General features: G+C 39.8%; 1 protein-coding gene across 24 annotated transcripts in view; it reads right to left on the bottom strand.

The window, feature by feature from the left end:
• TENM3 (teneurin transmembrane protein 3) overlaps nucleotides 1-27,517 on the bottom strand; it is a 2,512,213-nt gene that overhangs the window by 97,930 nt on the left and 2,386,766 nt on the right. For all 24 annotated transcript variants that reach the window (XM_072763857.1, XM_072763858.1, XM_072763865.1 and 21 more), the window contains 6 exons: nucleotides 21,607-21,821; nucleotides 16,332-16,542; nucleotides 15,692-15,793; nucleotides 15,307-15,501; nucleotides 13,951-14,151; nucleotides 7,128-7,313 (listed from right to left, as the gene is read on the bottom strand). In XM_072763857.1, the coding sequence (XP_072619958.1) occupies nucleotides 7,128-7,313; nucleotides 13,951-14,151; nucleotides 15,307-15,501; nucleotides 15,692-15,793; nucleotides 16,332-16,542; nucleotides 21,607-21,821 (1,110 nt within the window). The remainder of the gene's footprint in view (nucleotides 1-7,127; nucleotides 7,314-13,950; nucleotides 14,152-15,306; nucleotides 15,502-15,691; nucleotides 15,794-16,331; nucleotides 16,543-21,606; nucleotides 21,822-27,517) is intronic.

The following is a 27,517-nucleotide window of genomic DNA, read 5'->3' on the forward strand; positions in this document are numbered from 1 at the left end:
TTGACCACTACCCTACAGTTCTGACACCATTACCCCCATGAAGGAAGGCCGCCATGACAGTTCTGACAAGGACCATAGAGGGCCAAAAACTCTCTCTTCTGACCGATCGGTAGGAGGAGTTCCTTACAAGACTGGCTGTACGGCCCTAGTTAGGAACTGATGTAGGAAATGAAAGCAGGAGAAACATTATTAAATTTCCTTACTACCTACAGCTCAGTGACACTTCCTTGAAATAGGCAGAGTGACATTTCTCTAGGAACTCAATTACCTCGATGTTAATACTCAGCTAAGGGCAAAAGGCAATCTTAGCCCAATCCCCAGGGTCTTGTAAGTCTACTTTAACATATAAAAATTCCTTTAGAAATTTCCTTTATCTCTAAACCTCCCAAGATGTGTTGGCAATCATCCCTGAAGCATATGGCCCACTGATATGCATCTGAAGAGTCTCATGACTAAGGTTTTATTAACACAGTAACAAATGATGTTTCCCCAACAATAGCCAGCCCCCTCAAGATCCTGGAAACCATTTTTCCAAAATTCCCCGGAGATTTACGCTGTCCCTAATCCCCTCCCAACTTGAAAGTATATCATTGGCTGCTCCTCATGACCCCAAGGCAGCTCTTTCTGCCCCTGGGTCTTGTCCCCATGCTTTAATAAAACCATCTTTTTGCACCAAAGACTCTCAAGAATTCTTTCTTGACCATGGGCTTTGAACCCTAACGTCTTTTCCTACATCACGAATCACTCTAGCTATGACCTATAAACTATTCAGACATAAAAAAGAAAGACAACCCTGACCCCCAATATAGCTGCCACCTCTGGGACTACCAGCTCTTTCATCTGAGAGTGTACTTTTTCTTAAACTGCCATTAAACCCTTGCTTGCTGAAGAGTTGGGCTCTAAATTCTTTCTTGGTTCAACTCACGAACCACAACGGGGGAACGGAACTCACTATTGACAACACGCTACATAAATAATGGTGTGGCCATGATTCAAATTCCAAAAGCTCCTTTTTTCTTCCTTTCTTCTTCCTCTTTTTTTTTTCTTACCCAAAACCTCTTAAACATTAGAGTTTTCTGCTTCAAAATCACCTATGATATGTATTATTATAGCCATCTTATATTTGGGAAAATAAAAACCCAACAGTTAAGATATAAGCGGATAAATTACAGAGCTGATTTGAATATATATCTTCTTTTTCATTTGAGAGCCCATACTTTTTCTCATTTATGTTACCACTAACTTGTGTAAGGAGTATTAAAATGTGACAGATGAGATGATCAGTAATTGCTTAATGCACAATGAAAGAAATTCACAAATGGAAGGTAATGGAGATGTGCAAATGCCACAGGAAAAATCAAAAGCTAAATGAAACTGAGAATAAAAAGGGAATCTCTTGAGTAAATCTCATAATTTTCTAAATAAGGCAGAAATCATCAATAAATTTTAGAATTGTAAGAGACCTCCAGGGGTCCTTCAGATAGGGACACTACTCAAGAGACTTCATGGATAGAAAAAAAGGTAAACAGAATTCCTCCCTTAAAAATACTCCCCAAACTAACAAAAACAACAGACAGGGCAGCCCCGGTGGTGCAGCGGTTTAGCGCCGCCTGCAGCCCAGGGCGTGATCCTGGAGACCCGGGATCGAGTCAGGCTCTCTGTATGATGCCTGCTTCTCCCTCTGCCTGTGTCTCTGCCTCTCTCTCTCTCTCTCTCTATGAATAAATAAATAAAAAATCTTAAAAAAAAACAGACAAAACCCCTAGTGTTCCACAACTAGATAATTACAGTATTGCTAAAGCTTCTAGGAATCGAGATTAAAACATTTCTTTGGGATCTTGTTCCAGGATTTAAATATGTCTTCCACGCTGAGGTTCTTCATTCTACCTAATCAACATTTGAACGGTCTAAGCCCATTTTCTCCATTTCCGTCTGTGGGAAGTGGGAAATCCCACTCAGCCTCCAGGAGACAGTTCACCCATTTATAGACAGATCTAAGCCTTCCGTATCTTTCTAGGAATTCTGTATGGTGGACAGCTATGAAATGTGTCATCCAGGCCCCACCCCCGTTCCACCTAACCTTTCAGGTCACATTCTCATCTATACCCTCCAGTGTTCTCAGATACATAGGGATGGCTGTAGGGACAATTTCTTTTCAGCAACTGCTACAAAGAATAATTCTTGGGGAAGCTACAGGTTAGTAACACTCAAAACATGGTAGCTTAGGATCTATCACTGACCAGCGTATTTAGCTGTATTGCACTCAAAAGCTGTAGATTGTCTAAACATCTGTTTAGCAGAGGTTGGTGTGGCATCTTTATTGCTTCCATGGCCAATTAACTCCAGCCACAGGCCAGAGGGCCGTCTTCCCATCTTTCTAAGCAAGAAGGATAGGAAGAGTCAAATAGGAAGAGTCAAAGCAACTGAGTTGCCTTTACGTGGTTATAGATTCTGGTTTCGGTTAAATATATTAACGTGAAATTACTGAATTGGGCCAAGACAAGTATTTCCCAGTTCAAAGATCTGAGCTTGATTGATATAGAAGTGTTTGGGTTGTTTATGCAGAGACAGCCACACAATATTCCAATTATGTCAACTCCTGTTTATGAACTACTTAATTATATTTAATATGTTCTAACTTGCTTCTGGGTCCTCTAAATACTCCTACATCTTTCCTACCTCATGAGAAACAAAAATAGGAACGTGAGTGTGATAATCATTTGACCCTCCCGTGGAATGGTCACATACAAAGGATGATGACATTATAGTAGTTGAGCATCTATACCAGTGCTGTTACTATTAAACTATGGTAGCAATAATTATTGCTGGTTATTGGTGGAGGTTCAGTCATGTAACTAACTTCTCTTTATTTATGAAAGGGTCCAACAATCAAACACTTTTTGAGGAGGAAGGGAGAAATATTTCTTTTAATCATAATATCACTGAAAGTAGATTTCCTTTGGGGTGCCTGCATGGCTCAGTTGTTTAAATGTCCAACCCCTGATTTTGGGCTCAGGTCATGATCTCAGGGTTGTGAGACTGAGCCCTACATTGGGGCTCTACTCTGGGCATAGAACCTGCTTGAGATACTCTCTTTCCCTCTCCTTCTTGCCTGTTCTCCTTTCTTCCCTCCCCTAAAAAAAAAAAAAAAGGTAGATTTCCCTTTGTTGTATTTTTCATCTGCATGCACTGCTAATTAAAGTCTAACCCCAGAAAGGAGAAGGACTTGGGACAATGAATCTGACAATTAATATGCCCAATTTGCTGAACGCATGATTCATAATGAGAGGAAAATATGAACACATTAATAAAACTATCAAGATGGAATCTTTTCAGGTACATAGGGTGTTTGGTGAATACTCTAAATTCATAGCCTATTTTACTATCAAAATGCCTATGGTTTTATGAAAGCATGAACAGTTTATGAAGACAGTATGATGACTAATGAAGAATATTCTTTGCTTTCTACTGGTGACTTTTGTTTGCTTCTAACTGTTTAATTTCTCCTCCATCTCTCTTTCAATTAACCTCCCTGTTTGTATTCAATGAGATGGCACATAATATGGAGAAAGAAAAAAAATCTTGCTGATTTATGAGTATTCGTTCATAAAGTGGCAGCTTCTTTCAGCCAGATGTATAAGTGTTGAAATGGAGAGGAAATGCACAGAACAGTAACAATCCCAAATGGGAAAATGTACTGTAGTTTCTTGGGTTGTTTAAATGAGTGGCTCACAAAGGCCTCTTTTTAAACGGCCCCTTCTCCACTGTGGACACATATATAGGTAGTAAATAGGTGGAAAAAAATAATTGGATCCTTGCAAGCCAAAACTGGGAATAAGTAGCTCTAATAATATAAAAGAGCCAAAGAGTGATAGTATAAAAGAGCCAAAGAGTGATGTGAGGGTCTCTATGTCTTTTAAAAGATTCATTTTGAAGATTCATTTTTAAATGAAGCAGGTCCTTTATTTCCACATTGTTACTTATATGGAGTATAAGAGCAACAAAATAAAATAAAAAAATAGAAAATGGAATTGTTAACAACCACAGCGAAGAATGTCAAACTATACAAAAAAGACCTGCTACTGACAAACATCCTGTGTGCACCCAGAAAACTGCGAAGCTGTTCAAGAACAGCTCATCCATGGGAAACTAAATATATACTATTGCCACAGTGAGTGAGGACCCCCATAGACGGATTTATTTAGTAACTGCTGGTTGGCAAGTTAAATTTGTGTATGTTGAAAACGTTATAGTACACTTCTTGGCTTTCCAAGCTATACATTCACGTGTTTGCCATACTTCCTAGGATACACATGGTCAAATATTTAACTTTCCCCCCCCAGCTAGAATCAATTCACTTCTGATGGGTATGGGGGTGGTGGGGTCATAAAATTTGATGGAGCATGATTTGAGGTCTATTTTTCCTGCCCAGCTTCTGGTATGTGGGCATTCTGGGATTTGGGGTATGGAGCTATTTAGTCTCAGGGGTAATGCATTATCCTCTGTATGTCCACAGATTTGTGTAAATTGTGGTTGTCAACTTTTGTGACTTTTTTTTTTAAATTTGTATTTATTTATGATAGTCACAGAGAGAGAGAGAGAGAGAGAGAGAGAGGCAGAGACACAGGCAGAGGGAGAAGCAGGCTCCATGCACCGGGAGCCCGACGTGGGACTCGATCCCGGGTCTCCAGGATCACGCCCTGGGCCAAAGGCAGGTGCTAAACCGCTGCGCCACCCAGGGATCCCAGCTTTTGTGGCTTTAATGTAAGTTCACAAACGTAGTTCACGTAAACAACAGGCAGCCATTGCCCTAGAAGCCTCTCTTAAAGAATAGAGGAGGGGAAAGCCCTATCAAAATCATGGGGATGAGCGCTCTGCAAGTGCCATGAATATGTGTACTTGCGGTTTTCCTCACTGGGAACTATGCTTCCCGGAAGTAAGGTAGTAAACTCACATTCCACAGGTGAGACCCTAAGGATGCTTCCAGGTAAGAGTTAACACAACAGGCCTGATCTGTAGAAGTCTGCAGGGCTGGCCTTTGGCTGGCATCTGGAAAACTGAATGTTCTCTACAATGATGAGGTGATTTTGCCTACCAGGAGAATCTCTTCTGAGAATTGTGAGTTTTGGTGGTTGTGGCTGACAGAGGCTACCTCTTAGAGCAGCCCTAATAAAAACCTCTCAGTCTCAAATGGGTGTCCCTCAGCAGAGCAAGTGTTCCTTGCACACATGCTAGTGTAGTTCACTGCTGGAGAAAAGTACATGCTCCATGTGACCTGCCTTGGTGGGAGAGAAAGAACACAACACAACACAGCAAGCCTGTGCATGGATTTCTCCAGATACCACCTGATGGGTCTTTCCCCTTTATCTATCACAGTCATGAGCACAAGTGCTTGAGTTTTGTGAGCCCTTCTGTGGATCATCACATAGGGTGGGGGTGGGGGGATCACCACCCTTAAAACAGATGAGAGGAACGTAAGATTGGAAAGAATCTCACTTGAGCTTCTGTAAAGACTCCAACAGTTTATAAAATGTCCGTGATTTCAACTTTCCAGTGAAAAATTTCCTAGCTAGCCAATTCCTGTAAGCAAGAAAGTAAAGTACATAATGCTTAGAGCTGCCCTGGAAGAAGAAATCTTTTAAGATACCGAGACTCCCTCCAACAGCTTTATCAACTTATATTCTATGGATATAAAACAACATACCCCAAATTATGAAATTTTTGTAGGACAATGTCATTCATAATATTGTATATAATTGTATACTTTCACTGAAGTAAGGTGGACGTTTACGACTTACATTTGTTATATTTTTTTAAATAAATATTTTAACTTCTGTGACTCAAATGGTAAAAAGCAAAGGCACGGAGTACCCAGAAAAGACAGTACTATGTGTGTTCTGGACGTTGCACCCATGCTAACTACCATTTATGTACCAACATTTTGATCTTAAACACCTGTTTGCTTTATTTAACCTACTGAGTTTTGGGAACATGATCATATTTGAAGAAGGGTTAGCACAGAACTCTAAGAACATCTAGGCTTGTGCGCATTTTCTTCTACTTTGTTCCTTGCGCTACTCCAAAATAAAGCTGTAAGAAGTCCAACCTCTTTTTGAAAGACTCCACTATACCGACAGGTGCTAAGATGTGTGGTGATGGGAATTTCTGGACGCTCCCGCGAAAGGCCCCATGTTTGACATCTCTTTTAAGGTAATAATAAATAAATAAATTAATTAATTGCTGTCATGCAACGGCAAAATACTACCCCACGAAAGTGTGTTTATAAGAAGGAAATGAAATCATCTTCGGGTGAGTCAGTTTTTGTAGCCATCATCACGGGGGTGGGGGGGGTGGGTACAAAATTCTGACACTTCATACTTGTGACAGCCGCTCTGAAAAGAAGCGAGCTGCTGCCTCTGCAACACAACGGGCCTTATTTGAAAAAGCAATTCCATTTTCAGAGAGAGGAGTGGAAAATTAATGAAATTAATTTCAAGGTGGGGGGGGCAGTGGGCGGGGGTGGAAAACAGCCAGCAACCTGGGTGCTCCCTCTGCGCCTCTTCCTCCCCTCTCCCTCCTCTCCTCCTCCTCCCCTCTCCCTCCCTCCTCTCCTCCCTCTCCCCTCTGTCCTCCCCCTCCCTGTTCTCCCCTCCCTCCTCCCCCCTCCCTTTTTCCCTCCCCCTCCCTCCTCCTCCCCTCCCTCCTTCCCCTCCCCTCCTTCCTCCTCCCCCTCCCTATCCTCCTCTCCCTACTCCCTTCCCCTCTCCCTCCTCTCCTCCCTCTCCCCATCTGTCCTCCCCCTCCCTATCCTCCCCTCCCTCCTCCCTCTCCCCTCTCCCTCCTCCCCTCCTCCTCTCCTTCCTCCTCCCCTCTGTCCTCCCCCTCCCTATCCTCCCCTCCCTACTCCCTTCCCCTCTCCCTCCTCTCCTCCCTCTCCCCATCTGTCCTCCCCCTCCCTATCCTCCCCTCCCTCCTCCCCCTCCCCTCTACCCTCCCTCCTCCTCCCCTCTTTCCCTCCTCCCCCTCCCCTTTCCCTCCTCCTCTCCTTCCTCCTCCCCTCTGTCCTCCCCCTCCCTCCTCCCCCCTCCCCGGGGGGCGGGGCCGGGCGGCCGGGGGGCGGGGCCTACCGATGGTGCAGTGCTCTCCGTTCCAGCCCTGGCTGCATTCGCACTTGCCGTCCTTGCAGGTGCCGTGCTCGGCGCAGCGCGGGTGGCAGGCTCGCTGGCTGCAGGCGGCGCCCGTCCAGCCCTCCTCGCAGCGACAGCTTCCTCCCATGCACACTCCGTGCGAGCCGCAGTCCACCGAGCAGATTTCTGCGCCGAAGGGAGCAAGGAGGAGGGAGAGAGACCGAGAATGAGGCAGGGCCGACCTCTTCCAGCTCAGAACCACAAATACATTGACACATGCAAAGTATCTCTCCACGCAGTATTTCTGCACCGGCCAGTAAGAATTCTACATGGCAGAGGGGGGTTTTCCATTGGTCATGTAATTGCATAAGCTGCTGTCATTGTGCATAAAACACACAGGAGGATTTTGCTGTAATTCCCTAGAGAGGGAGAGAGAGAGAGAGTGTGTGTGTGTGTGTGTGTGTGTGTGTCTGTGTCCACGAGGCTTCTAACCGAATAGGACCCGTGATCCATAACCAGAGGAAAGCACACATGAAGTGTATCTGAGAGTATCTTTTGGCACATGCACCCGTCCAGGCACATACATCAAGTGCATATAAAATTAATAAAATATTTCAGTGCCTAAGCAGGTCCAGTATGTATGCATGTATTTATTTATTTATTTAATTTATTATTATTTTTAAAAGTTTTTTATTTATTTAAGTAACCTCTATACTCGATGTGGGACTTGAACTCACGGCCCTAAGATCAAGTGTAACATGCTTTTCCAACTGAGCCAGCCAGGTGTCCCTATGCAGGTATTTTTTTTTTTTTGGTATTGGAGTTCGATTTGCCAACATATAGCATAACACCCAGTGCTCACACTGTCAGGTGCCCTCCTCAGTGCCCATCACCCAGTCACCCCCAACCCCGCACCCACCTCCCCTTGTTCGTTTCCCAGAGCTAGGAGTCTCTCATGTTCTGTCTCCCTCACTGATATTTCCCACTCATTTTCTCTCCTTTCCACTTTATTCCCTTTCACTATTTTTTATATTCCCCAAACGAATGAAACCATATAATGTTTGTCCTTCGACTGGCATGTCTGGTATTTAACAGGAGTTAGGCTTCACCCGTCTAGCAAGAATTGCAAAGGGGGTGATTTCTGATCCTAATGTTTAAATTTCTAAAATATTCAGAAACTTTTATTTAAAAGAATCTTTTGTAGTATGCACTTGGGCTCACTTCTGACACACATGCTGGTTAAAGAAAAGAAACTGTTTTTTTTTTTCCTATTCAGTAAATTTGTACTGTGGACAGATAACAATAGTAGAAAAACAGTTTGAAAATATATGTAACTACAGCCACTGTCATTGGAAAAAGTAGGTTTTTCAGGTACTAGAGCAAACTAAAGGGAGACCAAGTGGCCAAAGGATTTCAAAACCCTAATAGGTTTGATTTTTAAGAACTTAAGTGTCTAAAATAATTTTTTTCTTTAAAACCTTCATTAACATTGACACACACACACACAGAAAGAAAACTCTGAAGGATATTTTGTAGTTTACTTTTTACATATAAAGTTATTAAATAAAATCAACTACCTCTTTTTTCTATGATTGTAAGACCAGAGCTTTGTTTCAGTTTTCTTGCAAAAATAAGAATGCTGAATAAAAACCCGAAATCATTTCTAACAAGTAGAAAATGAACTATAGCCTTATTTTTAAATGAAAAAAAAAAAACCCAAAACCAGTAACTGTTGATATAGTCACATGCCCCTGTTTTTCCTACTTATTGCTCAAATTACATTTCTCAGACACCATAATTCTCTCTCAAAGTCCTACAGAATTTTAAGCACCCAATGGAGGCAACTGTGAGAGTTAGAACATTTCTTATAAACAACAGCCAGGACTATTAACTGGAAGAGAGTGGTATATGTTTTTTCATGCTACATTTTCCATCTCGTTTGAATTAAATTTTTGATTAAGAGATCTAAGATGGTGATTAACTTCAGACGAACAGAACGTCAACTCAGCTCCAGAAGAGAGAGGTTTCTTTCTGAGGTACCCCTTTTATTCAATCTAATCAATTTTTCATTAGGGTGAAGGTGTTTATCAGCATTTAGCACACTAGCTTTGAGCAAGGTGCGTCAATCTTTGTAATGAACTTATTAATTAGAGTTAATTTAATTGAAGTGGAATTGAAGGGCTAATTAATGGACAAACTGCTGATGAAGATAGAGGAAAGCTCTGCTGCTTTCAAACCTATAAACTTTCTGATGAAAAGAATTCATTTCTTCTCTTTTAGCAGCTTAACCAAATGTTTCTGCAGGTATACAGTCTACTCTTATTGAATTTAGATATTTGAAGGTCATTTCTACAACAACAAAAGAAGTAGCTTTGTAAAGTGTTTTGCTTTAGGATTTAGTTAGTTAGAAATTCCCAATAATGCTGAAAGTTTCTTCAACCACAGATGTAAGTTACCAACAATGTTTTTGTAAACTTCCAAGAACAGCTGTGCAACGTGCAGATACATTTCAGGCACAAGAACCAGGATATTTTCAGAGGATGAATATATGCATATTTGATCTCACTAATAATTCTAAGTAAGTTTTCTGTCTTTTTGTAGCTAATTGCAAAGTTTAATAAAGTCTTTGTTTCCTGTGGTTAGTCTCTTCCAAAAAAAAAAGTACTGTATTAATTTTTCAACTCTATATATTGAGAGTTTAATATATGGTTTTCTGCTTTGCATTGGGGGTAGAAAGATGAATAGGATTAAGATCTTCACTCACTACGTCTAAGCAGTCATTTTGTATACAGGTAAAATTAGATTTTCAGCTGGCAAAATAATTATATTAGCATGTAGAAAATCAGTCTAAATATGTAAAATAATGATAGGTGATTTTGGCAGCCAGTTTAATCTTTTAATTAACATCTATACCTTTTTGTCTTTTCTGTCATTCATGGCAGTATCATTTTTTTAAAGATTTTATTTATTTTATTCATGAGAGACACACAGAGAGAATGAGGTAGAGACACAGGCAGAGGGAGAAGCAGGCTCCATGCGGGGAGCCTGACGTGGGACTCGATCCCGGGTCTCCAGGATCACACCCTGGGCTGCAGGCGGCGCCAAACCGCTGTGCCACCAGGGCTGCATGGCAGTATCATTTTATGAAGACAACTGAATCATCTTTTTAAATTTTATTTTATTTTTAAATTTTTAAAAGTAATCTTTACATCCATCAGGGGGCTTGAACTCACAACCCTGAGATCAAGAGTTGCATGCTACCCTGACTGTGCCAGCCAGACGCCCCAGGGCTGAATTATCTTTTGAGCTACAGTATCAATTACAAAGGATCCTTTATAAAATGATTCAGGTGATGTATTAAATAACATTATATGAAACAAAAAGGGCTGTTTCATTATTTCTTTCCTACTCTGATAATTGTGGGAGACAAATTAGAATGGCAATATTTCAAACCAGTATTATTTTATAGCTAGTATTATTATGCTTATTTTACTGATGAAGGCATAGGAGACCTGAACCAAGTAGCTTTACTATAAAAATAATTATATCTATAAACTTTAATTGGATTTTTTTGGTGGGATGCATTTTTTTAGTACAGAAGCCAGAAAGGGAAATAAAAACTCAACAGAAATAATTAAATGCCTATTTTGATTCTTGTGATTATAAAATACATTTTTTAAGAATGGAGGACAAAACAAGCTAATGTGTTATTTAAATAATGCCTCGCACCTATGCTTGATAATGCTGGGTGATGATTTCCTAGAACTCTTTCATGGGGCCATTCAAGGTCCTCTATAATCCCACCTGCAGTTTATGTTTTCACTCTCATTTGTCCTGTACATGTTAATTGCTCTTGTGATCATGAATTTTCTAACCAGTTTCTGGTCCTCCAAGCTATGTGAATCAACTCATGTTTCTATGAAGCTGTGAGGAACATCAACCTGTCTGCTTCCAAAAATGTATGGCCAAAAGATGAGGGAGGCAGAGGAAAAGGAAGGAAGAGAAGGTAGGAGGTTGAGGATGAGGGCTCCTTGAGGGAGCCAAGGGAGTAGGAGGGAGGTAGTAGTAGGGAGGGAGGGAGGAGGGAGGAAGGAGAAAAAGAAGGGGGAGGGGAAATGAGAGTGACTATGTAGGGAAAAGAGTGCATCATTGTCCTTTTGTCCCTTTACCTAGGATATCTACTTGAGGCGTCAACAGAAGTTTTTCATCAATATCACAATTTATCCTGTACAAAACTATCTTTAGTGTGAGCTTCCAGGATTGTCTGTAGTCGGTGAAGAATGGCACAGAAATCTCATGCTGCTGGTAATTCATGTCATCCAAATTTCTCAAAGTGCCAGGAAAGAGAGATTTGTAAAAATTACTAGTCTTTTTTTTTTCTCCTTTAAAATAAGCATGTGAATTCACCGCCTTAGTGGGATTTCTCTTAGGTTAATGCCATTAGGTTATACTAATAGATGAGATAATTTGCATTTCATAAATTTCACAATTGGGGGAACCGTAGCCAAGTAGTACTTTTCTGGGGACGCTCCCCTGAATCAATGAAGAATGAAGATGACAAACTCTAAAGGCTAAGATCGCCTTTGGAACGCTACCACCACGACTATGACCATCACCACTTCTATTAACGGGTACCACTTACCAAGTACCTGCCATGTATCAGGCACTGTTCTAAGTGCTTTTCACTTATTAACTCATTTCCACCTTCTGATGATTGTATAGGGTACTGCTCTTATCATCCACATGTTATAGGGAAAGAAACTGAGGTGCAGAGAATCATTTTAAAGAGCTGATTTGACATTACAGATGTAGGGAACAGCCAGCGCTAGAGCCGAACCCAGGCCCTTCATCTCCAGATCACCTGCTCTGAACCACTCAGTTATACACAGGGCTTCAGAGAAGAAGGCAATCAGTGTGGGCTTCCCTGCAACCAAGCCTTTGTTTTTATTGACTCAACAGTGTTAACAAGACCTGTCCCTTTGCCTTCCCCCCTCTCTCCCCATCGCCTCCCCTGCATCCTGCCTCACTCCTCACTCCTTCCCAAAGACATGACCACTGCCCCAGCCCACCCTGCTGCAGATGTTCAGCTCTCCGCACCAACTCTGTACTGTCTCTTCTACAGGCTCCGTCTAGTTCTCCTTTAAAACGGCCCTCCAATTTATCCTCTTCATTTGTACAAACTCCAAATGAATTCACGCTCTCGGCACTTCACACTCTGGGAAAGCTCTCAAACTTGCCTTCCGGCCATCAAATTCCAACTAGTCGTGCTCTCTGACACATAATCGATTGGGGAGTTCTCACATACTGCTCTCATCACACTGGTGGGTGCACATTGTCAGGACAAGTGGATTCTCCATTGTCTGAACCATCATTTCTAAGCTGCGTCCCTCGTAACAGGGCCCAACCCAGCCTTTACCTCCGAATATCTTTCCTTTACTCTCCCACGTGCAGAACAATAATCTCATAGTTGGATCTTTGCTAATGGTAGTTGTCGTAGTAGTAGTAACAGTCATAGCAGTGGAGGTGGCAGCTCTATGCTCTATTTGGAATGGATTCTGGAATAAGCCTTGTACTTTATAGACGTTAATTCAAGCACTTGCCAAAGTATCTCTGTAAAGCATGTCTCGGTTAAATCCATTTAAGAGATGGGTAAACTAAAGCATACCCTAGTCTGCCTAAGTTTATGCAGCTATTAAGTAGTGGAGGTTGGGTGTGAACCCATACATCTGATCTCAGAGTCTATGCTATGAAGTACTTTCTCATACTGTTCCCCTAGTCGAAAAATACCTTCTTCCATCCCTACACTAACTACCATCTTGAAAGAAGGTGACAAATGTTAACCAAAATCTCCTTGAAAACTTCCAATGTGCATCAAGGCAGGGCACTCCTCTGAATGTTGACTGTATTTAGCATATTATTCCATACAATATCCAATAAAATATTAAACTGGGATGTATTGGTTTCCAAGTATTTCGGGTACATTTGACCTCATCTGCCCAATTAAACTGTAATCATCCAGATTAGAACAGTACCTTTTCACACTGTGGCACTAATGTGGTCATGGAATTAATTCATGGGATACAACCAGCATTAACAAAAAACCAGGACATCCTTGGAGAAAAGCATTTTGTGTGTACCAATTTGTAAAGCTTTGTTTCAGTTATGCGAGTGTATTATATACAGTAGGGTCACAATGTAAAACTGTTTAAGGCTGTGGGTTATGGCCAAAAATTTGAAAGCCACTATCTGAGAGGGTAAGAAGAATTCATTATTTTTTATCCCTTCAGGACTCATCACCATGCCATGCATGCACATAGCTGCTGCTCAATAACAGACCGACTGATTGAAAAAAAATTACTACCTGCCATTTTTATGATAATAATACTGTTATAATAAAAAAAATCAGTGTTGGACCATTATGCACATCATAATATCTTTGTATGTATACTCTTTGCCGTGATCATGTTTAGCCTTATGTTGTCAAATTATTTTTTAATTGAGCTTCTCTGTTTATGAGATAATGTGCTTAAATCCCCAAGCTCTACACAGGCCTTGAGAGGTAAGAAGATTTAGTTCTTTACACAAATGAAATAGTATTCTTTTTACCATGCGACTAAGGGAGAAATGTTAATGACAAATTGACAAAGCTGATTTCTTCTTATCAGGCAATGGAATTTCATTACTTTTAACACTCATTTCTATAAATCATAACTTCAATACAATCTACACTAAATTCAATAAGTGTGTTTTTAAAAATTAAGATATCTTAATCTTCAGCTACACAATATTAAGTACTCGATCACACTGCACTGATGCACCTTACCATTTGAGCAGTCTGGGCCAGTCCAGTTAGGGTCACAGGTGCAGGAGCCACTCTCTTGAAGATACGTTCCGTGACCAGAGCACTGGTCTGGACACATGGTCTTCACCAGTTCGCAATTGCTGCCACCCCACCCGGGACTGCAGTGACATTCCCCATGGATACAAACACCATGATTGGAACATCCAGGGTCAAGACAGTCGGCTGCAATAGAGAAACAAGAATTATTTCACAGTTAAATCTAGAAGATGTCACACATACGTAGTACACGCAGGATAAAGAACTGAATCCCAACCCAATGTATGTGATGATTTTGGATACTCAACTATTTCCTTACCATTTTTGAGAACTGGTTTCTGAAAATGCAAAGAATCCTATAAAACGGCATTGAGAATCATGCCAGTTAGGTAATTGAGACTCTTGCAAGGATTTGTAATTTTTACAAATTACACACATAGATGCTCCTGAGATTTCAGGCTACTGCTCTCTGTTCTGCTTAATCAGATAGTAATAAGTATTGGCTTCTCTGTAACAAAATCGTATCAGCTGACCTAATCCACAACATTGAGTACTGACAGCTGTATGGGACCCTCAAACTGTTTGAGAAATAAATGAGTTGCATACTCTCTATCCTTCTTAATTCACTTTAATGTGGTTTAGATGACGAGATTTAATTTAGCAATTTGACTCAATAAAACTTTACACATGTAGGGTCAATGGCCTGAAAATTTAATTCCAGAGACTTAATTGCATTACTTTCTGTGTGCAGATCAATAAAATCAATTTGATTGAAAAACGGAAATGGTGCTTTTCTGCTTTTTGAAAAAAAAAAAACAATTCAACTGCACTTTACAGTACAGCATCTTGACTATCATCATTACATACAGTTATAGAGCAAGGCCACGATGTATTTTTTTTTCACTTCTATATCGCGTGCAATATAGCCTGTCTTCCTAGAGATGCCACAACACTAGACTTAAAAGCTAGCATCCAAGTGAGAAACTGCAAAACAAAACAACAAAAACCTACCACCACCGAAAAAGCAAAGATAAAAAAAACCCAAAAAACCCAACAAAACAAAACAACTGTCCATCTCTGGTTTCAAGACACAAGTGTTTGCTTGCTTCCTCAGAGTGGGGGGAAAAATCACACTACTGAGACCAAAGGGGTTCCCTTGGGCATTTGTGTTTTTTTTTTTATCAACGTGTTAACACAACGATGCATGGGTCAGTGTGGAAATGAACAGTACTTTCACGGGGAGGCCCACAAAGAGATGCACCTGCCACACGGAAGATCACAAAGATAATTTCTTCCTTTCTGCGGAGAACAAGAGATTTCTGTAAATATTGGCATGTTTACCTTCTTCACAATTTTCTCCTTTGTATCCGGAGTTGCAGGCGCAGGAGCCCATGATGCAGATGCCACGGCCCCCGCACTGCGGGTCAACGCACTGCGTGGTGGGCACGTCGCACTCGGTGCCCTTCCAGCCGCTGAAGCACAGGCAGCGGCCCTTGGAGTACTGCCCGTTGCCGCTGCACAGCACCGGACAGGCTGCTGCGAAACAGACCACGACAGGGCAGTTAGCAACCACCCTCGGGGTTGACATCCGGGGGGAAAGGCGCAGGGCTGTGGGGGGCTATGCTGCCTTCCCTCCCCCTGTGTTCTCGCCCTGCCCAGGGTCTGAATTACTCCTGTTTCTACAGCTTGTTTGCATGGGCTTAAGAAAGGACTGGGACTCGCATACCTCTGGAACAATCCGGACCTAAAAATCCTGGGAAACAATGGCAAGTGCCAGAAACGCACTCTCCATTTCCATGGCAATTTCGGGGGCACTCCACCACGGACTCTGAAGAAAAGAGAGAAAAGGAATATTCAGTGCCCGGCCTGCCGCTTGCACGAGGTAGACTGCATCACTTTGGTCATCCTAGCTCCACGTTGAGGGAATCACGGATGACCTGCTCCACGACCGGGCCAAGGATTCACTTCCACCAAATTATTCCAATAGCAAAGCAAAGCAAGCCACCAGATTATTCCAACAGCAAAGCGAAGCAAGCCACCTGATTATTCCAATAATAAAGTGAAGCAAGCCACCTGATTATTCCAATAGTAAAGCAAAGCATGGCCATTTCAAAGGCAGATGTTTTTTAAGTGTTTTCAAGATGCCAAGACACTTCCAAGTCATAGGTTCTTCTAATGCTTCGTGGTGTGTCACATATTTGTAAATAAAAAATTTAAAAATAGTTCTCACATTAGACTTCATCACATTAGACCTCAGGCTTCATCACCCCAGGGATCACTCCAAATCAGGGAAGACAACTGAGTTTCTATTCAACACACTGTTTAGACCACAGCCCAGAAAAAGAGGCTTCAAGGACCGTGCTTACCTATAACGATGGTATTAAAGGACACCTGCTCCGCATTTTTCCCGTCATTGTAAAAAGCCAGATGCCAGATTCCAGAGTCCAAGTACTGGATGAAGCCAGCCTCGTGCAGGTTGACGGATCTCGCCTGCCGCCCTGCTCTTTCGGGCTCCAGCAGGTTCCGCTGCTCTCGTGCAATCAACCTGCTGCCATCCAGGAGCTCAACAAAGTCGTACTGAGGGTGGGGACAAGTACAGCTGGTTAGTGGTCAGAAACATTTCCATGGTGCTGCTTCTCTCTCTCTCTTTTTTTTTTTACCCACTGTTTCCCCTCAGCTCTACTAAAGACAATGTCAGGAAAAGGTCCCTGATGGACAGGTCCTTCTATGCATAGCACCTACAGGGATCATGAAAGAGAACTACCCACCGCAGACTGTTGTTCTACAGAAACTGGACAATCATTTTCCCCTTAGTGCACACTCGGTTTCTGGAATCAGATCGGACTCTTGCAACTGATAAGGTGTTTGATGAGTTCAGGCTGTGTATGGATACGACCTTGAACTTGTAACATGTCACACCTGGCAACCTAATTTTAGACCATTTGTTAATCTCGCAAAGTGTTCTCCTACTTAATACTATGTGGCAACAACTGCCACTGATTCGCACTCTGTGTCAGCATTACACTGAATCATCGTGGCAACCCTTCTAGGAAGGTGTCGGTGTTTCCACTGTGAAGATGAAGGAAACCAAGCCTTCAGGCCCTTGAGTAGGGGTAGATCCCTGGTAAGCAGGGGCACTGGTTTGTGAGAAAGCTCAGGTCTTTCCTACCACCCACCGTACTCCTCTCTGTGACCCTCATGCAACCATCCCAGGTATCTGGGGAAGGAAACCCATGGCTTTGTACTCTGTAATAGTTAAACTAAAATCCTATATCCAGATGCCTATACATCTCTGCCCAAAAGTCTAAAAAATTAAACAATGGGGAGGGAGTGCCGAAGAGATGACAGTAACAGTAAATACGCCCAGTTATTATTAGGAAGTGAACGTCAGTGAACTTCATTTTTGGTTTAGTAAGATTCATCAATAATGTTGTGTTGCTAGCAGAATTCAACTGGAGGATTTAAAGATAATTAAAAATATGGAAGGTGAGTGACAGTAGTAAAGCTTGGTAATCAGGGATAACGCAGTGAGTTTGGAAGACATGGCAAAGACTTTCCAACACAGGTTTAATAAACTTGTTAGATAAAAGCTCCTTACAAGTAAAGGGATTCAGTTTCTATAGATTCTTCCCCAGTTTCACTTGATTCCTGAGGGCTGTGTTTATGGTGAAAATACACTACAGTGCAATATATATAATGTTACAGTACTGTCTATGCAAATCGCCAATATTCTATTCTGATAGATTCTTGAAATGGAATTTCATCCGGGGACTGTTTAAAGAGAAGTTTATTATATGAATCCCTTAATATAATCAAATTGGAATAAAATTGGCTGTTGGGATTCCGAGATTCATGATTAAATGTGTCGCCACTGTACAGATCAAAGACCTCTAATGTTACTACTGGACAAAATCTAGAATATCTCATTCAGTTTCCAATGTACTAAAATTTTTATTTAAATGTAAAAACATTTTTTGTTATTTTTTTTTGTGTGTGTGTATTGAAACTACCTTAAGGCATCATGCAGCTGTGAGAAATACACACAAAAAGCTGTAACTTGGTTAGCATTTAATAACTTTTTTCATTTCTACCTTACAAGGATGAAAATAATCACTGGTGTGGATATTTAACTTGCAAAATTTTCACTGGAATTGTCCTCCAAAATTATCAGAGGAAAATGAATTCAGCACTTTCGAAAGATGCCTGTATCTCAAATAAGCCATTCATTTTCTCATCAGATTTAAATATTTATACTAGCATGGCAAAGAGGCAGGGAAAATTTCTTTTTATGGCTCCTTTGCATATAAACATTTTTCTCCTCTGACATTAAGCACAGTAACGGCAAAATTGAAAGGGAGGAAATTTTGAGTTTTAACTGGTCTTTCAAGCTCATACTCATAGTCACCACCTTCATTGTAGGAGTCTCTATTTGCATCACACCGTGAACAATAAAATGAGGCTGGAGAGTGGTGGGTATGGTGGTGGTGGTGGGCGGGAGGCCACAGTTGTTGAGAATTTGCTTAGGGTCTTCTGTAGGGGCATTTCACACACGCCTTCAGGAGGGTTATTCAAAAACCTAAAGACAAGTCCTCTACTTAACTCTAAACCTATCTCTACAAAAAGCAAACAAATCATACGGAACAAAAATAGTTAATAATTTTTGTTCTCAAGGTGTAAAGTATAAAGCAATGACTTCTGGACAGACTTGGGTTACTGGCTTTACTTTCAAATTAATACCCATTCATAAGATGGAGACATGGATTTTTTTTTTTTTTTGTGGGGGCAAGTCTTAGGATCTTAGGCTATTTTTAGAATAACATTCAGTCTTATCACTTTGGGGCGGTAATTATGAAACAAAGGTTAGACTTGATAAGACTATTCTAGTGGTTCATTTTTAAACAGACTATCCACATGCTTAGTTCAGTTATTAAAAGGATAAGAACTCAGAATCTATGAATACTTAACTGTATTTTTTTAAAGAAGATTTTATTTATCTGAGAGAGAGCACAAACAAGGGAAGGGACAGAGGGACAAGCAGACTCTCTGTTGAGCAGGAGCCCAAAGTGGGGCTGGATCCCAGGACCCCGGGATCATAACATGAGCTAAAGGCAGATGCTTAACCTACTGAGTCACCCAAGCATCCCATTAACTGTATCTTTAAATCAACTTTTTGATCATGGCATGGTTTTGCTGTAAATGACTGCCATACAGAGGAGTAAGAGATTTTAGACACCATCTGATCCAATGGTTTCGTTTTCTGGACCGACATGGGTGCAGAGAAGTGCTTTGTTCCAGGTCACAAGGTCAAAAAGTGGTAGGAGTGTATGCTTACAGAACTCAGGTCTCCAACTACTGAGACAGCCTTCATGCAAATGCACTTAAATGATACAGTCAGTATACTGTCAACTGTAAAGCATTAAATTGCTTCCTTAGGCTTCTAACTGTCCAGGAGAATGAATTGGGCATCAGCAAGAGGAAAGTCAATTGATTCCTTGGTAACAATTAAATGGACAGTTTTATAAAGGGTCACAAAGACTTTCAAAACTCAAGTGACTATTCTGAATGGCTGGCCAATTTTAATTATTTCAGGTTGATTTATTTAGCGTTCCCCAGAAACAGAGAAATGTTCAATTTGGGCTGCTTTATAGCATATTTCATGTTTAAACACTTAAGTCAGAAACAGTTGTTTGCTCTGCTGATCTTGAATAAACCAGAGACAGGAACTCTAATAACTGTGGAGCTTCAGAAAATGCGTAATCTAGTTAAACACATATATTGTGGTAGAAAGGGAAAGTATCATGTATATTGTATTTAAATACCAGAAGAATTATGGGAAAACCTGAAACTGCACTTTTTTATTTCCCTAATCTTCTATGGTATATATAACTTGGAAAGAGCCAACCCTAAATCTTAATGAATCTTTAACATATACAACATTTTCCCTTTGAAATTATTTTCTGGAACTTATAGGTTACTCACTGTTGTGAGTATATATACCTCCCCTGTTGTGAGTATATATACCTCCACTGTGGAGGTGTATTTCTGCAGTCACAAAAAAAGTGATTTAAACATGTATTTATGGTTCCAACGAAAAAAATATTTTTCTGTTTCACTGGACTTTTGATATAAATGCAATCTGTCTGCTTTATGTGAATTTAAAGAGACCCACTTCCCTTCAAGACAATCTGATTATTACACTGTACACTCCATCACCTACAGCATAGTCAAATATAATTGTAATCAAAAATTTAAATTGGATCCTAGCACACAATGTGGAATATTTAATATGCAAGGATCAAAGGCATTTACTTCAATATTGTAGATATGAAAAATGTTATCAGAAAAATGAATACACCAAAGCATGATATTGAAAAATTTTACAGCTATATAATTTATGTGTGTATATGTATATATACACATATATATGAAACTTACCCATATATATGAGTGTATATATATGTGTGTATATATATATATATATAAACTTTCCCTGATCTACAGTGATATAAGACAAAGCATATTCAAAGTTTCTTACTCATCTTTCTCAAAAGATATGATTCCTTTATTGGCATATGATCAATTTTCTTTATGATTTATATTCCTAGGTTATAAAAAAAGCATTTCTCACAAAATTATATACTATAAAGCATACATGGAAACCCTCCAGTCCTCATCTCATAAATCAAGTTAAAATCTACATGAAATTCGATGGGTATATAAACTAATTATCAAGTATAACTTTAGACTTTATCCAGTTGTCAATAGTAATTAACCATTTATTATATTTTTGGGATTCCTCTGTTGACTAACATAATAGTTGACCCTAGGAAAAGTCTGAGCTCCGATATTATAGTAGGTAATTTAAATAATTTCTGTTAGACATAATGGGACCTCTTTTAAACCACAATTTCCATCTTACATGCCTTGATCCAGTATTAGATTATGAGAAAGATTGCAGAATTATGATAGCAGCTCTCTGTACTGTTATTATGACATAATTTTCATGCAAGCAGACTGACTTTAAAGTTCCTTGAATGTGTGACTGAAGGGTATTTGAACTGTTTTGAATTCTACAGTAAAGTGATGATCATCACCCTTGGTTATCTATGGAAGTTCTTTTGACTCTTTATTCGAGGAATCATGGCTTCAGTTGATAAAGTTTATATCATCATATTTATGTTTATGTTCCTATAATTTCTTTACAAACAGTAAGTCTGGCATTAAGTAGAAAAAATACAATATATTTTCAACAGCATGAATACATTGTTTGAGATAAAAATACGATGCATCTATTACACGAAAGGAATATCATCTGAAATTCTCATAGAATCTTGGTAAAACACTTGGAAAATCCATGATGTTTTGCTAGGTGCTCAGACGATGTTCGATATTCATTCAGTTACTCACAAATTTTAGTACATTTTAATCCATCAATAACGATTAACGCGAGTCAGGAAGAAAATGCTGTTCTTCCTACTAATTCGAAAACCTCAAGTGTAACCTACGTTCAAAATTCTCTTCACTGTGAAAGATCAATACGAAAGTGGTCCAACAGTTAAACAGCTGAACTTAAGAAACAGAGTAACTTTAAAAATGCAAACTAGCAGCTTCCATTTTATTGACAACAAAGCCTACTTTTACCTGAGTATGGGAAGGTGGTAAGCCTTTTCGGCCATATACTCCAATCAATGCATCCTTCTGAAGAGAGATATTGAATTTAAGGAACTGTGGCTGATCAATAAAGAGCTGTGATCTCCAGAAGATCCCAGGAGGAACCTCTTGAATTGCTCTTCGGCCAATATCAAGTTCTCCAGAATCTATGGTGTTATTTTCTTGTGTAAATCCACCTAATTTTCCTGAATGGAAGAGACTCAATGAGGAACAATGGAAAATGAAAACAACAGCAATGCCACCTCCCTCAAAGCCTCAAACAACAAAACAGATTTCCTTTCAAAAAGTTCTTTTCATGAAATGCTCAGGTATTCCATCTTCTGATAAATGAGTGTTCTCATATAATTTTCACTTTAAAAGCTTTTCTGTTCGCTATTGTTGTTCAATGAATTCTGATTTAGCACATTCCTTAAGATATTTAAGTAAAAATCTTTTGACTTCCCCCCAAGGTCTGCCTATTACTGAATCTCTTTTCACACCTACAGTCGTTCTTGATCACTTGAAATGTAATTATCTTACAAATATATGTCTTGTTATTTCTTGGGAAAGATTAAGTCTGTTACAAATCAGTCCTTCTAAACGTTCCATAGCACTGCAAGGTGTAAATTAAGGCAGAATGGATTATGGAGATTTCCAAATCAATTTTTAAGCAAACAACAAAACCAATCAATGGCATGGATTCATGCAGTTTCCTCTGAACTATACATCAGGATGAATAAAGGCTCAGATGCTGGAAGGGAGGAAGAAAGAGCAGGGGTAGTGGGGACACTTATGTGGGGGAAGGAAGGAGGCGTAAATTCAAATTATCTCAAAGATATTGAAGTAGGTTGTCATAGCCTTTCTCTTCCTTTTGACTATCATCTCAAATTCACTCACAGCCTCACCAGGTATAGTTGTATTACCCCTTTCAATACAACCTGTAGGAAAAGCCCTTTGCTCCCTGAGTCTCTGCCACTTCCTGGTTTGGGGAAACAGATCCAAGACCCCTATTTTTTGATATGGTTTTCTCTTCCTTCCCTCTTTCCTAAGGTTCTTTCCCACTGTTCTGAAAGGCCGGGTAATAGAGAAGGCTTTACAATTTACCTTGAATAGATAAAAAACCACATTGTCTCTTATTCAGAAAAGGCCCATCAAGGCTAAGGGATGGGATGAAACTGGAAATTTATCCTCTATCACTTCAAACTATTTAAAGTCATAAAGTTGACTTACTATGATTTTTCTTTCTTTCTTTTTTTTTTTTAAATGAGATCTCTTACCAAGAGACCCCCCCTTTTTTTTTAAAATTTATTCAGAGGCAGAGAGAGAGGCAGGCAGAGAGGCAGAGACACAGGCAGAGGGAGAAGCAGGCTCCATGCAGGGAGCCCAATGTGGGACTTGATCCCGGGTCTCCAGGATCACACCCCAGGCTGCAGGCGGTGCTAAACCGCTGCGCCACCGGGGCTGCCCTACTATGATTTTTCTTTTAAAAATACTAATCTGAATATTAATTCCGGTATTACATGATATGATATAGTACCTATTAAACATAATAGCCTCCAGAGAAGTTGTCAATTCAAAATTTAGAGATTTAATTTCAAAATCACAGAGTTGTGAACTATCTTACTTTAATGACAGGAGGAGAGAGTCTAATATTTTTGAGAAGTTATTAGTTTTGAGTCCATTTTTGAGCATTTACTAGGGGCATAGAACTGTAGGTGATAGAAAGAAATATAAATCAAAGAACATAACCTTAGGGATTATTTACTTATGTACTCTGGCTTCCATGGCTTCTGCTATCAAGCAACTAATTATGTGGTAGGAAAGACAATACCTTCAACCTAATGAACTATATGACAATCTAAAGCCATTAGATGGTTAAGGGTCAGAGGAAGGTGGTATCACTGTAGGCAGGCAGTTGAAAGATTGCACAGAAAGGTTAAATTCCGAGGTAAACTTTGAAGGACATGAAGGCTTTTGAGTTGGAGTAAACATTATGATTAAAAACATGGGTGTACAGAGGTGCCTAGGTGGCTCAGTCAGTTAAGTGTCCGACTCTTGATTTTGGCTCAGGTCACAGTCTCAGGGTTGTGGGATCAAGCCTATGTTGGACTCCACACTCAGTGGGGAGTCTGCTTGAGATTCTCTCTCCCTCTACTCCTCTCCCACTCATATGCATGCTTTCTAAAATTTCTCTCTTGAATAAATAAATCTTTAAAAAAAACCCACAGAAGAATAATAGGGTATGTGTTACAGTGATGGTGAACAGAGAGACCCATATGGCTAGAAAAGAAGTTAAGAAAATTGGCTTTGGAGTCAGTCAAATGGTTTGAATCCTGGTTCTGTCAATAACGGTCTGTGTGATATTAAGGAAGATCATAAATCTCTGGTTCTAAACCTCATCTGTAAAATGAGGGTGGTATGCAATCACAGAGCTATTGTAAGAATTACATAAGGCATTTTATAGAAAGCATTTGGCTGTCAGTATATATTGAATGAATGGGATACAGTAATGTGTTTGTCATGGGAGTAATGGGAACTATGGCTGGAAAGGGAGAGTGATACTAATTTGTGGAAGGCCCTGAATGCCAGCTTAAGAAGTTTGGTCTCCAACATGAACAGACATTTCTCCAAAGGCATCCAGATGGCCAACAGACACATGAAAAGATGCTTAACAGCACTCATCATCAGGGAAATGCAAATCAAAACTACAACGCAATATCACATCACACCTGTCAGGTTGGCTAAAATCGACAATGCAAGAAACAACAGATGTCGGCAAGGATGTGGAGAAAAAGGAACCCTCTTGCACTGCTGGTGGGAGTGCAAACTGGTGCAGCCACTCTGGAAAACAGTATGGAGGCTCCTCAAAAAGTTACAAATAAAACTATACATCCAGTAATCACCCTCCTGGGTATTTACCCAAAGAATACCAAAACAGTAATTCGAAGTGATACATGCACCCCTGCATTCACTACAGCATTATTTATGACAGTCAAGATATGGAACCAGTCCAAGTGTCCATCACCTGATGAATGGATAAAAAGATGTGGTGTATATACACAATGGAATATTTTTTCAGCCATAAAAGGAATGAAATCTTGCCATCTGCAATAATATAGATGGAGTTAGAGTGTACTATGTTAAGTGAATAAGTCAGTCAGGGAAAGATAAAAAGCATATGATTTCACTCATGTGGAATTTAAGAAGCAAAACAAATGAACATAGGGAAAAGGAAAGAAAGAGAGAAGGAGACACACCAAGAAACAGACTCTTAACTCTAGAGAACAAACTGATGGTTACCAGAGGGGAGGGTGTGAGGAGATGGGGGAAATAGGTGATGGGGATTAAGGAGTGCACTAATTGTGATGAGCATGGGGTGATGTATGGGAGTGTTGATTCACTGTACTGTACCCCTGAAACTAGTATTACACTGTATGTTAACTAACTGGAATTTAAATAAAAACTTAAAAAATAGATACTTGAAGTTGACTTAATATGGGCATATTGTTTTTCAGTACCATAAAAGCACTTACTTTTCCTATGATGTGCGGTGTATACAGGCGTGTGTGTGTGCACATGTGTTTATAATCAGGAGTAACAGAATTCCAGATTACCAAGGAAAGTGTCTTGTGATCACAGATAAGTATGGCAGATAGCCAAGTTACGCCCATTGGGGTCTAGAATAATTCACAATAAACTCACCCTTATAGATAAATGTGAAGTTTGAGGGAGAGTATAATACTTGTAAATATTATGCTGGGACTGTCTTCTATCTGGCCTACTATATCCTACAATGACAAATGTACCTTTGGTTGCAAAGGACAGTGATATAAGCTAAAGGGAGACCATTTGGCTAATGGGCTGAAGGTGACAGGAAGTCATGTTCATGGACATGAGAGTCCATACAGTAGTCCCCTTTATTCTTGGTTTTGCTTTCTGTTGCTTCAGTTACCCACTGTCAACTATGGTCTTAAGCACATGATCCTCCTTCTGATGTGTACTTAGGAGGTCAATAGTAGCCTAATGCTACATCACAATGCCTACATCGTTCATCTCACCTCATTTTGTCACAGAGGCATTTTATCAACCCACATTAGCACAAAAAGAAGGGTAAGGACAGTAAGATATTTTGAGAGAGAGACCACATTTAAATAAACTTTATTACAGTATATTTTTGTAACTGCTCTATTTTATGGTTGGTTATTGTTAATCTCTTATTGTGTCTAATTTATAAATTAAATTTTATCATGGTTATGTACAGAAAAAACACAATATATATAAAGTTCGGTATGATCTGTGGTTTTAGACATCCACTGGATGTCTTGGAACACATACTCTGCAGGTAAAGGGAACTACCATAGTGAGAAGCCTGCAAGTGGAGAGATAAGATAGGTTATAGTTGCAATAACCCAGGTATGACATGAGAAAGCTTAACGAAAAATCATTATTTACAATCCCACCTCCTCTTGTCTCCTGATGTCCATAACTGTGGCAGTTCTTAACGCTTCTGCTACCAAGTCTATTTTTCTTTAACTAATAATTTAGTAATAAAATATGCTCTAGGGAATAAGAATGAAAAACTGGATTATAGTAATCCTTGTGATTTTTTTATGTATCAGCTCATAGATTATAAACTACATCATTCATTGAAATATTAAATATTTATTTTACAATAGTAATACATATTCATTTTAGCAAAATTAGAACAAAGAGGTAAATACAAAGATAAAAAATAGAATCCTACCACCCAGATATTATGTTTGCTTCCAATCTAGTTAGACATCTTTCTTTATTCATAGAAAAATTTAAATAGCTGAGGACAAATTATACTTCACATTTTGGATGCTTCTCTGCAATTAGCACCTATATATGTCATAAATTAGCCTTTTTTTTTTTTTAAAGAGGGAGAGAGAGAGAGAGAGTAGGGTGGGAAGAGAAGGGAAGACAAATACAGAGAGAATCTTAAGCAGACTCCATGCCCAGCACAGAGGACGCATGATGTGATCTCACAACTCTGAGCTGAAATTAAGAACTGGACACTCAGACCAACTAAGCCACATAGGTGCCCCCATATATTAGCTTTTAATGAAATGATTAAAGAGGTTGGAAAGAGAAACAGAACTTTTATTGAAAGCCTATGATATGCCGGGTAGTTTCACAGTATTATCTGTTGTGAATTAAAAAAAAAAAAAAAATCCATGAGGTGGATACTATTTTGAGATGAAAAAACTAAGCCTCAGAGAAGTAAATTACTTTCCCAAAGTGAGTGGTCAATTCAAGATCCAAATTGAGGTCTGCAGAAATACAAAACTATGTGTTTTAATATAGTCATCAGTAAAATCTTTGCTTTTTATTAAAAAAATTATTTTAAATTACTGAGTTTTGAATCTGTCTAATTCATATAAAATCAGATGGGGTAGCCCACTGAACCACTCTAGAGAATCTGCTTAGCTTTCAATTTTAGGATATAAAGTTACAGGTTTTTCTATACTTTTTTTTTTTAAGATTTTATTTATTTATTTGAGGAAGAGAGAGAGAGCGAGAGCGCGCGTGCACATCAGCACACAAGTGCAGGAGCCAGGGGTGAGGGGAGGGGCTGAGGGAGAGGATGAAGCAGACTCCCCACTGAGTTGGGATCCTGACACAGGACTGGATCCCAGGACCCTGAGGTCACGATCTGAGCCAAAGGCAGACATTCAACCAACTGAGCCACCCAAGCACCCCAATACTCGTTTTTATTAGGAAGAAATGACCAGTTCTTATGAAATAAAACCTGCCATAATGGGATATTCTTTGGGTTATGATTTATACTAAATTCCTAATAGGTTTTTGTCTTTTGGTCGCCTTCCACACGAAACCATTTCTAAAACACTGAATAAAGTAGTAGTCCTTTTTCGCATGA

Source organism: Vulpes vulpes, chromosome 7 (genome assembly GCF_048418805.1).
Source record: "Vulpes vulpes isolate BD-2025 chromosome 7, VulVul3, whole genome shotgun sequence".
Lineage (NCBI taxonomy): Eukaryota > Metazoa > Chordata > Mammalia > Carnivora > Canidae > Vulpes > Vulpes vulpes.